Source organism: Vanrija albida (assembly GCF_041260175.1).
Source record: "Vanrija albida strain AlHP1 chromosome Unknown contig_4, whole genome shotgun sequence".
NCBI classification, from domain to species: Eukaryota; Fungi; Basidiomycota; class Tremellomycetes; order Trichosporonales; family Trichosporonaceae; genus Vanrija; species Vanrija albida.
In genome coordinates, this window is record NW_027191423.1 from 2322192 (window position 1) to 2336106 (window position 13915).

A 13915-nucleotide genomic window follows, 5' to 3' on the forward strand; every position below is an offset into this window, starting at 1 on the left:
GTGACGGCTTGGTCGTTAATGCAAGCCAATCGGTGGGGTATAGGTGGCTTCTGATACACGGCTACTCGGTCTTGAGCACGCGCGCAATCTCGTCGGCGCCCTCGTCGACGCCGGTCCAGAAGCCCGCCTGCGTCTCGGGGTAGTGCTTGATACTGGGGTCGCGCTCCGCCTTTGCGTGCAGCTCGTCGAGCGACTCGCACAGGCCGTCGGTCGCCTCGAGCTGGCGCGCGCGCTGCTCCTCGAGGTCCTCGGCCGAGCCGTTCCACAGGAGACGCTCGGCGAGCGTGTCGACCGCCCAGCGGAGGGCGAGGTAGCCGTGCGAGGCGGCGAGGGCGACGGCAATGATGGGCAGCACGGTGGGCAGGACGTCCTTGAGCGTAGGCGTGTCGTTGAACGATGCGAGGAACGACGCCGTCGTGCGCGCCTGGATCTTGTCCGGCACCTCGGTAAGGGTGACTGCAGCCACGAGATGCGGGCGGAAGAGGGCAATGAGCGTCGCCGACATCCAGCCGCCGACCCAGGCGATGATGCCCAGCGTGTCGAGCCACGTGCCGATCGTCTCGACGCGGTCGCCGATCGGGCGGCGGACATGCTTGCAGACCTTGAGCGCGTCGGAGCGAATCTCAAAGTAGTTGTTGACGAGGGCGAAGACGGGGGCGAGGGGCCACACGACCGACCAGGTGACGACGTAGCCAAACTGGGTCACCATCTCGGCGTAGTCGACTGGCAGGTGAGTGATGTGCAGGGGACAACTTCACCTACCAAACGTGGTGTAGTCTGGGAGGGCAAGCTCGCGCTCGACCTTGTCGAGGAACAGCTTCTCAGCCTCGGCCTCGGTGTCAGCCTCCCCGGTCGACTCGGTGCGCTTGTGGAGAATGTCCGAGACGGTGGCCTTGCCGGCGCGCCAGTCGGCGATGAAGCGGAGAATGAAGGGAAGGCCGGCCTCGAGGAAAGTGTTGATGACCTGGTTGGTGACGAGGTCTGAGGGGTCAGCTTTGCAATCTGTCGGCACCTACACGCAAACACCTGCGACTTGAGACGCGCGACGTTGATCTCGGGGTGTGTCCTCTGCACGTGCACGTCGTCCACGGCCACAGGGTGGCCCTGGTACCCGGCGAGCAGGTTGCCGACGTACGACATGACGTACGGGCCGAAGGGGAGGTACACGAGCGCCGAGAGGAAGAGGCCGAGGTAGGCGACAATGCCGTTCATGGCAAACGTCTTGGCCGTGAGCGACTTTTGCGCCGAGGCGGGCGTCGGGTGGTCCTCCCAGTGGACGAGCTTCCTGCTGAGGCCGTTGAAGAGGCCAACGACCTGGGGCACGACAATCGAGAAGAGGGCCGTGGGGATGAGCGGGACAATGGCCTTGCCGGCGCCGTGCCAGAGGTGGCCGACAAACGCCTCGAGCATAAAGATGCAAGTGAGCACGAGGCCGAGGACGGCGCCGCAGGCGAGAATAATCGGCACCGACGCGACGACCTTGGCATCGCGCACGACGTCGGTCGTGTTCTGCGCGTCGGCCACGTTCCTGAGCTGGTGCGCAGCGACGTACTGCGGGCGCAGGCGGCCCACAGCGACGCTCTCGCACCCGCGCGTGCCCCACTGGACGGCGAGCTTGCGCTCCTTGATGCGCCAGACGGCGAGCCACACGGCCGAGTAGAGCGAGAGCGCGAACGCGTAGAGCGGGGGGTACGAGTCGGCCGGGGTGTAGATCCAGAAGGCGACCGACACGACGGCGATGGGCAGGAGCGAGAGCGTGTACGTGACGAGGTAGTTGAAGTATAGGCGGAGTGCGGGCGATTGCTGGGGGGTCAGCGGTTGCGCCGTGGTCGACTTGCGTTTCTCGCGAGGATCTCCTGGTCGCTCGAGCTGAGGCCGGCGAGCAGGCCGACCTTCCAGTCGGCCGTCGCCCAGCGCTCGACCCAGGCGTTGTCTGCGGCGTCGTCGTGCAACGCGACGATGCCCTTTACGCGCTCCCAGTCGCCCTCGCCGGGGGTGATGCCGAGGCCGTTCTGGAGCTGCGGCGCGGTGAGGAGGTCGTAGAGGAGGCGGAGGCGGGTTGAGGGCCAGCGCGAGCCGTCCGTCTTGGGCGGGAGCATGCCGTGGGCGTGGTCTACGAGGCTGGGCACGTCAGTATGCCTGCTGAGTCGCCCTACTTCCAGGGCTGGCTCGCGCTGCGCGCTCGCTCAGATTGTACTCACCGCTCCCGCGCCACCAACTCAGCAACCTTGCCCTCGCTCGCCCCGACAAACACCCACACCTCCTCGGCGCCCTTGGCCGCGCGCCCCGGCCGCGCCGTGACGCGCAGGCCGCCCTCGGCAGCGAGCGCGCCCACGAGGCGGTCGTACGCGGCCGCGATGGGCGCCGGCGCGCGGTTCGCCCCGGCGCCAGGCGCGACGCTGAACGGGATGACGAGGTCGACGCGGAACGGGTTGGTGTCGGCGGCCACCGGCACGGTGGCCTTGGCCTTCTCGCTCACGGCTGACGGCGCGGGCTTGTCAGCCGGCGCGGCCTCGGCGACCGCGTCGAGGCTCGAGACGCGCGGCGGCGTGACCGAGATCTCTGGCACCGGGGCGGCCGTGGCCGGCGGCAGCGGGGGAAGCGGCCTATCCGGCGGCGGGGTGCGGTTCGGCGGGGCGGGCACGGGCGGCGGCGGGGCCGGGCGGGACGGTTCGCGGCGGTCCATGGTGGATGGGTGGATGAAAGGTCGTTGGTGCTGTGCTGTGCTTTAGAGGGTGCACCGAGGTTATTGAGTGCTTGCTCCAAGAGTGACGTCCTGTGACACTACCGACTGGCGGCCGCCGTCTGTTTGGCCCCTGGTTGTGCCTGTAATTGGACTGGGTGATCGACAATCCAAGACACGTCGCAAGCTGCATGCCTGCTGCTTTCTGCACTCGCCCACCTCGCTTGGGCGGCTCGTCGTCCTCTCACTGACGACGACGGCTTCAACACGTCGCTTGTGCTTCTCGTACTCAGGCTGCTGCATACCGCAGCATAAGCGACGCGACCACCTCACACCTCCCAACCTCGCCACTGAAAACTGCTCGCCCTGGCTGGCAACACCAACATTGACGTCACAGCAGCCACCGAGCCACCGCAACCACTAACCACTTGCATGCGCGATCCCTCAATGCGACACTACACGGCTACAGACACCACCTCGTCACTCAGACTTGTCAAAGAAACGCACAACCATGATACTCAGGTTGTCAGTCGAGTAGTTGCCAAGCGCGTGTTCCAACAAACGCTTCGACGCCTCTTGAGGGTCCGTCACGTTGCGGATGAGGTCGACAGCGTCCTGGTCCTCGCAAACGTCCCAAAGCTGCGCCGTCAGACAACATCCCCGGTGTACGCCGCAACACTTACACCATCGCACGCGACAATCAAAAACTCGTCGTCGTCGTCCAGCACCGTCTCCGTCGTGTATGGTGAACCGACGACAAACTCCTTCATCGACGCGTCGCCCAGAGATCGCGTGACGGCCAGAACACCATTGACACGGTTGTTCATGACGAAGCCACCCGCGTCCGTGATGCGCTTCGCTTCTTGGCTGTCGCTGCCCTTGTGGTCGTACGTGAGGCGCACAGCCTTTCCTCCTCGGCTACAGTTTATCAGCGCTACCCCATGCCGTTCGACTCACCAGAGAACCGCGCGTGCGTCGCCAACATTGGCAGTGTAGAGCACCTTGCGGGTACCGCTCTCGCTCCTGGGCTCGATCGCCTCGATGGCCTCGTCGATCGAGTCGTCCTCGATCGCGCTGTCGTCGGCACGCCCGCTCGTGAGGCCGCGGACAAAGTCACGGATACGTCTTCCAGACATTTTCCTCCTCAGGCTGCCTTCGTTTGATGGCGCCGCAGCGCCGCCCATGAAGCCGGCCGAGCCTCCGCCCATCGATGATCGGCGAGATGAGGGGGCCTGGCCGCTGGTTTGTGCCTCGAGCTCTTCCTCTCCGCGACCTTCCAATAGGCCACGAGTCGATAGCGCCGGGTTGACGAAGCCGCAAGGAACCGTGTCAATGTCCTTCTCTACTCGGAGGAAGGCGGTCACTGCGGTGCATCCCGAGTGTGTCTTGGCCTTGTACGCCAGGTGAGACAGACGGGCATCGACGGCGTGGAACGTCTTGTTCAGGATGTCGGGAACAGGCTCGTTAGGCGAGGAGAGAAGAGCGTCCAGGAGGTACTCGTGGAAGTTTTGTCCGCACCACTCTGCAGCATGCTTGCCAGCATGGCCACTGGGCATTAGCCGTGCTCGATCGTTCAAGGCTCACTCAAAGACTGCAAAGTACCCTTGACCACGGACGCCTGCGTAGTCGTAGACAAAGCTGTGCGCGTCTTCCATTGTCCGGCGACACCGCTTGTTGCGGTCTTCGCTCACGCCGACGCGGAACGCAGGGCCTCTCGACGCCGACCGGTCAGATTGTGTTGATGGGACAACGGCAGGGTGACGGTTGAGGACCTGCACGTCAGGGGCTGCACAGATGCGCCGCAACTCACGCCATATGTGTCATCGCCGTCAGCATGGGTGACCGACTTGCTGCGGGCATTTGGGCTGTCGACGGTTGTGGGGAGCACCGAGGGAAGACGCTTTGCGGTGCTAACGTCTGGGGATGCGCCGTCGTCTGAAGCAAAGGAAGAGGGCGTGGTCGTTTGAGGGGGTGAACTGCTGGACGACGACGACGATGAGCCATTTGATGAGCGGTCAAGCCATGAGAGGGAGAGAAGGTTGCGAAAGGAGCGCCGGTTGGAGCGCATGTTGATTGTGGTTGAGTGAAAGAGTTGGTTTGGGGGATTGCAATGAAGACGAGTGGTCAGCTCACTTGGCCAGTGCACGAGACGCGACACGAGGCATTTGAAACGGGGTGATAGGGAAGTGGGAGAGTGTGTGAGAGAGACAAAGCAGCAGGTCGCAAGGGCAAACGGTCTGTGTAGCCTGGCAAGACGTTTGGTTGGGGGATGAGGCGCCGCGGCGATCGACCCCAGCGCGGGCCACTTGTCACGGCAGCCAGAGGCGACGACGACGACGACGGCGTCAAGCAGCACATGCACAACAGTGCCGAGACGAGCGACACGAGCAACACGCGACACGCGACACTTACCTCGAGGTTGAGAGGATCGACGGGGCTGCGAACAAGGTCAGCATTGTCAGGGCGGTGGGGCTATTGGGGGTGGTGGCGCGCGACGAGGCTGAAGGCAAGCTTGGCTAGCTTGGCCTCGATGGCGCCGGGTCTGTGCGGGGTGCGTGGGATTACCAGTGCATGGCCAGCAGCGGCAGTGTTGACGGCCGCACCGCAACGCGTGTACATTCCGGCGGCTCGGCGATGCGGCACGCGATCGGTGGAGGCTTCGGTAACGACGTGTCGCGCGCCATGGTGGCGGCTCGTGGGCGAGGCTAGAGAGAAGACTCACAAGTGACAGGCGAGGCCGTGATGGGGATGGGGGTCGGGTCGATTCCGAGGCGCTGGGGCGTCGTGTGCTCGGTCATTGTGGTGGGATGCGGGGCGGGGGGGTCGAGCTCGGCTGCGGTGGAGAGGGGAGGGGGTCGAGCGGACGCGCTTTCGTGGGTGTGGGGGGAGGTCGTCGTGGCGAGCAGTGCACTGTGTAGGATTCGGAAGCCAACTCGGGCCGGGCGGGTGAGGCGGGGCGGTCAAAGGCGGCTCAGTGCGGGTGTGGGTGGTGGGTGCGCGTTGGTCGGAGCTGACGTCGGGGGTCGGCGCGTCGTCAACGGCGGTGGTGGTAGTGGTGGTGATGTGGAACCGTGTCGTGCTGGGGACTGGCTCGAGTGGTTGTTGTGGTTGCTGCGGGTGTGATGTTGCTGTTGCTGGATGCAGAGTGTTGTTGTTGTATATGTAGAGTGTGTGGAGTTGTGCAGTGAGTGAGTGATGTGTCCAGTCGTGTTTTCGAGTATTCAAAGTGTTGATAAAGTGCGACAGCGACGGCGGGCAACAATGACCATCCAACTAAAGTCACCAAGAGTTTAGGAGGGAACGTCCAAGGGGGGAGAGGGGGGAGGGGGTGGGGGAAGGCAGGAGCGAGTCAGGGGAGGAGCGACGGGGACATGCGTCATCAAGCGTGTAATGCGTCAGTTGGGTGGGCACTATTCACTCACTCAGGTTGGGTGACCTGGCGCGCGCGCGCGCGTCTGCAGCCAGCAGCCAGCCAGGGTTGCCGGCCCGAACAACCAGCCAGTGACTCGCTCAGTCCTAGGTCATCCTGTGCGCCGCAGCAGCAGCAATGCACAAGGCCGACGAGGCGACGACGGGCTCCGTTTCACAAATCACCTGTTGTCCGTGCTGCTACATACAGCTCGCTACGGGCCCAGCATTACACAATACCATTGTCCCCCGCTCGCCTTACACATCTCTACGCCACTGTGTGCCGTTGTGGGGCCGATTGATGACTGACCATTCTGGCGGGCGGGTCGATCTGGCTCCGTCCTAGTAACCTTACAACCTATTAACAAGTCACGTGACCCACCGCTTGATTTCGGCCCCATCGGACCAGCCAGCGTTCGTCGCCGCCGCCGCCGCTGATGACCAACGAGACTCGTCTCCGCCGACCTTCCCTCTCGACACAACAACCCACCCACACCACAAAACATGACCGCAAGGCTATCATCGCTAGCACCCGCCGTCCGCGGCATCGCGCGCGCATCGCACGCATGCTCGTCGCGCGTGCTCCTCCGCGCCGCGGCCCCGGCCCCGAGCCGCTTCCCACCGCCCCTTGCAAGGCGGTACGCGTCCACCGCCGCGTCCATGTCGTCGGCGGCGCCCAACCTCCCGCCCATCCCCTCGAACCCGACCGTGCGCGTGCTGCCGCCCTCGCTCGAAAAGGTCAAGGACGAGGGCTTCTTCGACGACGACGTGACCCTCATCCCTGCTGCCGACGCAAAGATTGTGCTCACGCCCGAGGCTATCCGGGTGCGTCGCGGCGTGCTTGACAGCGCTGACACCGCAGCAACTGGCCCTCCTCGCGTCCCGCGAGCCACCAGATTCCACGCTCGCGCTCCGCGTCGGCGTCGACTCGGGCGGCTGCCACGGGTACCAGTACACGATGGACCTGACCGAGGACCGGGGCGTCGACGACTAGTGGGTGGGGTGAGCTGCGGCCGCTAACCCGCACAGTGTGTTCCAGGCCGACGGCGTGACGGCGCTGCCAGTGCTCGTCGACCTCATGTCCCTCGGACTCTTGAAGGGTAGGTGTTGGGCGCTGGGCTGTGCTCACGCCAGGCGCGACCCTCCACTACGCGACCGAGCTCATCGGCTCGTCGTTCCGCCTGCAGGACAACCCGCAGGCCAAGGAGGGCGGCAACTGTGGCTGCGGCGTGAGCTGGGAGGCAAAGGACGACGTGCAGGTGTAGGTAGGGTGTGTACGATGGGATGGGATGGCATTGCACTTTTCATGGGCGGGGTGGGGGTGGGGGTGGGGAGAGCGAGCGAGCTCGGACAACGGCAACAGACAACCTCGAAGCGCTCACTCGCGACCGGTGCGGACCTCGCTGCGAGAGCCGACGACGACTGACAGACTAACCCAACGCGCTCACCGTCGCCACGGGCCCCATTCCTCGCCCATTCCGCATCACGCCGAAACACGACACGGCGGCGGAGTGACGCGCAGTGACGTCGCGGCGACGGCGCAGCGACGCCGCAGCGAGCCGGCTAGATCAATCTAATCAGCGCTTTCTCACGCAGCCGTTATCACATTCGCGGATCGCGCTTGGAGTGGCGAGTGGCACTGTGTGGTGGACCGGCGCGGCGCAGCCAGCCTCTTGGTCGGCTGCACACCGGCACGAGCACTGGCGTGCGTGAGAATGCGTGCTGTCGCGGGGTATACAAGACAGTGGCAGACTGCCGCAGAAGCAAGAGCCACAAGCGACACCGCCAACAGAAATCGCCACTACCAACAACAACAACAACAACAGCAACACAATGCCGCCCATCACCCCCGCCCAAGCCTCACACACCAGTCTACGCAGGTACGTCGCCGCGCCCCTACCCACCCCCGCCTCCCCAGCCCGCCACCCCCCCCCCCCACCCGCTGACGCCGACGCCCAGGCCACGGCCGGCCGCGACACCGCCGCCGGGAGCTTTGCCGCGCGCGCCCAGTCCGCGGCGCAGGGGCACGTCAACTCCGGTGCTGTCGGCGGGAACGGCGCGCAGGGCCGCCAGGGGGGCGGGGCCGGCGGCGGGGGCAAGGCTGCTGGCGCTGGCGCGGGCGCGGGCGCTGGTGTCAACTTTGGCGCGAGCCGCAAGTAGCCGTCTGGAGTAGATAAGTCGATGTCATGCCGTTGAATGATACGAGTGCGGGGCGTGGTGGGGCCGCGACGCGCGCGCAGCCACGTTCATGGCGTCGGCGTGCGTCGGCGCGCGCGTCGCGCTCCAGCATCTCATGTGGCGCGCGCTCGCCTGGGCCAGTGCCCCCGCGCGCGCCGCCACATTGCCGCTTTCGCTTCGCTCGAGTCCGACGATCGGAGATCATCGACGGCTCGTCCATCGTCCGTCCACTCCTGCCTCATGGGTCACGCCACTAGCTTGGGCACCAGTCAGCGATGAGCGATAGCGGCGGCGTCTTGGCGGCGACGCACGGCGGGCCACTGGCACCCACCCACGTTGGTCGCCACCCCGCACCCGCCTACGCATCGCACACACCCCCGCGCCTCAAACCGGCGTACCGGCGGCCTTGCGGCCACAACGCGGGGGAGAGCAGCGTCCGGGGCGTGGCTCGAGCGTGCCCCAGTCGCTGTCTTGGGGTCAGTCACGCACGGCGCACGCCCGCCCTCTCGATCGATGGCGCCGGCGCCGGCGCCGGCGCCGCACGGAGCGCTGCACGAGGCCGAGCAGCCAGCAGCCAGCGTGCAGCCCAGCTCGACCCTTTGCCCTTGATTGCGTCGTAGTGCACTCTGCCCTAGAACCCTAATGCAGGTGCAGGCGAGGTATGCTTTAGGCCTTTATGGGCGAGGGGAGGGTCATGAGCGTTTCAGTGCGAGCCGACTGGCCTGATCGGGGCGAGGTATGGTAAAATTATCAAGTGGCCAGTGGCCCAAACAATGCGGGCGACGAGACATGATTGACCACACGATACACGATACCCCCGCCGTCACGAGGACATGCACAGATCCGATCCGATCCATGAGATTACGAGCACGATCTGGCATTCTGGCAGCGGCAGCGGCGAATGCTGCGGCGTGGCGTGGCACGATCCAATTCCAAGCCCAAGCCATGTTTGGCGGCTCGGCGGACCTGAGTCGGAGAGTTGAGCCATGCGCTGAAACGCTGGCGCTGGGCGGTTGGCGGCGGCTCGGCGGCGGCTCGGCGGCTAGCAGCGCCGCCGCCGCGGCTCGTGCTGGCTGGTGCGCTTTCAAACGCCGTGGTATGGTGCCATTGTGCCACGGTGCTGCAGGTGTCCGCCACGGCCGCCACCGGGCTGGCAGCAGAAGCAGAAGCACACCCAGTGGCGCTTGCATCGGGGCTGCACGCTGCGGGGTGGAGCATCGCATCCCCCTGCACTACCCCCGACTCCCCGACGACACACCCCGACGCGTCATGACGTACGGGGTGATAACGCAACTGGAGCCAGGAGCCAGGAGCCAGCACTGGAGTAGCTCGTCCATCTGGCAGTAGCGGTGCACCTGCCCTGGCTGTGCCTGCCGTTCTTGGGCTGCCGCTGCCGCTGCCGCTGCCGGCCGGCTCAAATTGCGCCGGCCGCCAGCAATCATCCGAGGCAGCGCTACCACTGCCGGCCGCTGCAGCCGACATGCGCCACCCGGACCGAGGTATACGGGACGGGCTAGAGGCATGCAGCGTGGGGGGCTGGCGACATGCGCCCCCAACTCACAGGCCAAACATTGCGGCGAAAGATCTGCTTCACTTGCATCGGGCAAGCGCTCGTCCGGTATGCTGTTGCTGCTGCTGCGGGCGGCCGTAGAGCGATGCACCTTCAATGACGGACACGGCCAGTCGCAGGGCCGGGCAGCGGGCACCTTGGCATGCTTAATCGCGCTGTGGGTCGCCCCCAAGCTGCGAGTGAGGTCAGATGACGAGGTGGGCAGGGGAGGGGCGGGTGGTTTCAGGAGTGGCGGAGGAGCAGGCTGGAGCACGAGCTGCCTAGCTGCCTCGGCGCCGCCAGCGCGCCAGCTCGGGCCCAAGCACGCGCTCTTGGCTTATTGTTGTTGTCGGCAGCTGACTCGGCAGCTGACTCGAGTAGACTCACCGCTGCGCGCGGTCCGGTTGCGGCAGGTTGGCATCGCGCGGCCGCGTGATTGTGATTGGGGCAATATTGCTGCCTTGGGCCACTCGGACGTCTTCCATCGGTCCGTCGGGCGGCGGCAGCATCGGCGCACGGGGCATGGGGCGCACGGCGAGGGCGAGGGGTGCGCCTGCGCCCGCGCTAGTGACTCGCTCGACGCGCAGCGCGCTGGCCCTTTGAGGTTGTTACCCTGACGCCACCTTCCCTGAACCGCGTCGGTGCAGAGTTTCCCTGAACATGTCGTCTTTCCCTTGATTTGGCGTTGTGCCCTCGTGCAGCGCGCCAACGACGTCAGACGGCGGCGACAGGCAGTGGTGGGGAAGGGAAGGAATGCACCGACTCCAGTGCCACTCTGAGACTCTCATAGACTCACCCACACCCACACCGACAACATCAGTCTTCCTCGACCGACACCCTCTTGCCCTCTTCACACCATCTCACACTCTCACATCGCCTCGTACCCGTCCCGCCTGCCCCACAGCCAGCATATATTGCGACACGCTGCACACACTCGACGCGACGACACCACCACCACTACATTTAATAGTCGCGTCTAGTTCTGCAGCACCACCCACACCCACCCCCCGCAGCAACAACAACCCACCCCACCCACCCCACAGCCATGTCGGCAACCACTCGCCACCCTCCCCCCAACGGACACCCACCACCAACGCCCACGCCCGGAATCGACCTGCCCCACACACCACCAACAGGACCATCACGGCCATACACGCTCGCTACTTCACTCCCCACCCCACCCTCGTCGATTCAAAAGTACTCGATCGACTTGCGACGAGCCATCAGCGCAAGGTTCGAGGCGGTTTCCATCGCCGGCCACGACGCACGCCTCCCCCCAGACGCGGCCCACGATCCAGACTATGGCTACGACGAGGACCCGTTTGACACGCGCGCAAAACTTTTACTTTCCCTCGGTGACCAGGATATCCCACCATTACCAAGTGGCGTTCGGCCGGTCCGCCGCGTCCTGTCCCTGGGCGACGACGACACCGACGACCAAGATGACACGACCACGAGTGGCCACCGGTCGCGTAAGAGTCTTGACGCACCGGCCGCTATCTCCACGGGGCCGAACTCGCCGCCGCCGCCGCACGAGATGCGTCTCGACTCGCCACCCCTGTCACTGCCGCCGATGCGTGCAGCATTCAACCGCCCGCGCTCAGTTTCAATGACCTCGATCGCGTCGTCGTACGACGACGACGACGAGGCAATGGTCGACACTCCCGGGTCCATGATCAGCCTTGCTTCCGAAGCCAGCTTTGAGGCTGGCCGCTCCTCCGACTATCTCCAGGCCTACGGCGAGGAGACGATCCCACGAGCGCCACCAAGCCCACGCCCCGCATCCCGTCCAAGCTCACGCCCCACATCGATGCTCTTTGACACGGTCACCAACGCACTGCGCCCCCTAACTCAAATGCCCGCGGGCAGCCACAACCGCGTGCAGGCGCTGCAGTCTGCGCGCCGGCCGACGCTCGGACGCAGGCAGCGCTCGCGATCGAGACCGTACCCCGACGCCACCGACCCCTGGGACGAGGCGACTGCCATGGGCCGCACTCCCAGCGAGACGATGATCCTTGCAGCGGGCTTTGCGTCTCAGCGCGGCCGTGCGACGACGCGCTGCCCTGGCGGAGTCATCTAGAGTGCGGTGCGCGCTCCGCTCCGCTCCACCACCCCCCGGCGGCGCACGTCGTTTCATCCAAAATCATGTCCAAATGGGTTCAAGATGAGACAAGGCACACCGAGGGGGTGTGGGTACCGCTGTCCATATGACAAAGTCAGGTGTGCCCCAACACGCCGCAACATGCCGCCTGGCGCCATCCCGCCATCCCCAACGCATCGATGTGCACAGGTGTGCGCGGGTGTGCACCTGTGTGCACCTGGTGGCATTGTCTGTCACCTCTTCGTCCCTCGCTGTCACGTCGGATCGATCCATTATGCCTTATAGTTTTCGGGTCCGCCCAAGCCCTGGGCCTCGCGCGCCCGACGTTGTTAGGAGTTGGTGCCCGCTGCGGCACCGACGAACCTTGTTTTTTTCTGTTGTACATTGATTATTCCAAGTTGGCACGGCGCTGGATGCACTTGCGTCATCCCTGTAACGCTGTAACGCGCGGCACAAGCGGCACAAAGTGGCATTGGGAGTGCGACGAACATTAGTGTGTGGGAGGGGGGGGGGGGGGGTGGGGGGAGGGGGGAGGGCGACGGCGAGGGAGCGGGACGTCGCGGCATGGCGGCGGCTCCAAGACGCTGCAGGATGCAAAGGAGCGCCTTGCTTGTTCATGAGGCAGAGCGGCTCCAGCAGCAGCTGCAATGACGCGCCCAAAATTAATTCACCGAGTGTGGAGTCGGTCTGAGGCCTGAGTCATGGTGCTGACGAGTGGGACAAACAAACGGAGTGGCGCGCAAGTCCGCGTCGAGCCCCGCCCCGGCCAGCAGACACGCCTAACCGCCCACCCTCCACCCGGCCCAACTCCGAGCAACACCCGGCAACTCATCCACCACCACCCACCCAATGCTCAAGGCAGCGCTGCAGCGGAGCACGCGCGCGCTCAGCACGACCCCGATGCCGCAAGACCAATCCAAGCTCCGCGTGCGTCTCCCCCTCCCGCCCAGCTGACCCCAAGGACCTGATGAACAAGTTCAAGGACCCCACCTCGCCGTTCTACCTCGCCCAGGCGGGGGGCGAGGTCGGCCCCGCCAGCCCAGACGACCACACGGTCGCGCGCGCCCTCCCCGGGCAGGAGGGCGCTGCCGCCGGCTGGGTCCGCCCGCCGCCCAGCTACCCCGACCGCACGGGGCTGCAGCCGCACATGAGCGCGCAGTACGACCGGGCGCGCGCGACGGCGAATGAGTGGTTCGACAGTAATGGGTTCGATCCGGAGGGCAGGGTCGAGGTGCCGGTGCTTTGGGGGGACCAGGATATGTTTAGGTGGGTAGGCGAACAGCGAGCGGAGCGAGCTGTGAGCCGGGCGAGCGCAGCGAGCTGTGGGCCGGGTGGGCGGGGCTGGGTGCCCGCCGAGTGGAGCGAGCGAGGGCCCGCGCCTTGCCATCGCTGTGGCTCGGCTTGCGCGGAGGCTTGGGGCGTGAGTCGCACCCCGATGCCAGCTGCTCGGGCGACTCGAGGCACGCAATGGGCTTGTCTGTTGCCGAGGCAACCTCCTTGTGGCTTCCTCTGGCAGCTCGCGGCTCGCGGCTCGCTCCGCTCACCGCTCGCCGCTTACGCCGGCCCGCCTCACACGCTCGCTGCGCTCGCGTGTTCGGCGCTCACGCCCCAGACACGTCAACAACGTCAACTACCTCCGCTGGATGGAGGCCCAACGCCTGCGCTGGTTCGAAAACCTCGGCGCCGACATTGGCACCGACACGGCCAAGGACTGGACAGGCGGCACCGGCACCGGCATTATCCTCAAGGACCAGTACATCCGGTACCGGCACGCGGTTACGTGGCCCGACGCCGTGCTCTGGGCCGCCAAGCCGCACAGCGTCAACGCTGAGCGCGGCGAGTTCAAGCTCGCGCACGCCGCCTGGAGCCTCAAGGACAACCGGCTGTGCGCGACGACCGACAGCACGATCGTGCTGTTTGACCATGATAATGTCAAGCGGGGCAAGATGACGGAGAAGGTGAGGGAGACGCTGGAGAGGCGGGCGAAGTTGTAGAC

At 65.6% G+C, this 13915-nt stretch overlaps 6 protein-coding genes across 6 annotated transcripts; 4 read left to right on the top strand and 2 right to left on the bottom strand.

Annotated features, from left to right (window-relative positions):
- Positions 1–61: 61 nt before the first annotated feature.
- Q8F55_005637 (uncharacterized protein) lies at positions 62–2686 on the bottom strand (the record flags this gene model as incomplete). Its single annotated transcript, XM_069354125.1, has 5 exons — positions 62–723; positions 763–981; positions 1017–1803; positions 1893–2121; positions 2202–2686. 5 exons carry the CDS (start codon positions 2684–2686, stop codon positions 62–64), a joined length of 2382 nt encoding a protein of 793 aa, XP_069208767.1.
- Positions 2687–3163: 477 nt separating this feature from the next.
- MgPP2CL-1 (mgpp2cl-1, protein phosphatase 2C-like protein 1) lies at positions 3164–5481 on the bottom strand (the record flags this gene model as incomplete). Its single annotated transcript, XM_069354126.1, has 7 exons — positions 3164–3322; positions 3367–3601; positions 3641–4231; positions 4268–4455; positions 4494–4662; positions 5096–5120; positions 5406–5481. 7 exons carry the CDS (start codon positions 5479–5481, stop codon positions 3164–3166), a joined length of 1443 nt encoding a protein of 480 aa, XP_069208768.1.
- Positions 5482–6595: 1114 nt separating this feature from the next.
- Positions 6596–7356, top strand: ISA2 ([4Fe-4S] proteins maturation; the record flags this gene model as incomplete). The annotated part of the gene is made up of 4 exons (XM_069354127.1): positions 6596–6916; positions 6954–7084; positions 7121–7191; positions 7226–7356. The coding sequence occupies 4 exons, from the start codon at positions 6596–6598 to the stop codon at positions 7354–7356; spliced, it is 654 nt and encodes a 217-aa protein (XP_069208769.1).
- Positions 7357–7806: 450 nt separating this feature from the next.
- On the top strand, positions 7807–8251 carry Q8F55_005640 (uncharacterized protein; the record flags this gene model as incomplete). The annotated part of the gene is made up of 2 exons (XM_069354128.1): positions 7807–7971; positions 8051–8251. The coding sequence occupies 2 exons, from the start codon at positions 7807–7809 to the stop codon at positions 8249–8251; spliced, it is 366 nt and encodes a 121-aa protein (XP_069208770.1).
- Positions 8252–10863: 2612 nt separating this feature from the next.
- Positions 10864–11898, top strand: Q8F55_005641 (uncharacterized protein; the record flags this gene model as incomplete). Its single annotated transcript, XM_069354129.1, has 1 exon — positions 10864–11898. One exon carries the CDS (start codon positions 10864–10866, stop codon positions 11896–11898), a length of 1035 nt encoding a protein of 344 aa, XP_069208771.1.
- An 870-nt stretch (positions 11899–12768) lies between these two features.
- Positions 12769–13913, top strand: Q8F55_005642 (uncharacterized protein; the record flags this gene model as incomplete). The annotated part of the gene is made up of 3 exons (XM_069354130.1): positions 12769–12846; positions 12881–13185; positions 13532–13913. The coding sequence occupies 3 exons, from the start codon at positions 12769–12771 to the stop codon at positions 13911–13913; spliced, it is 765 nt and encodes a 254-aa protein (XP_069208772.1).
- Between the last annotated feature and the right edge of the window lie 2 nt (positions 13914–13915).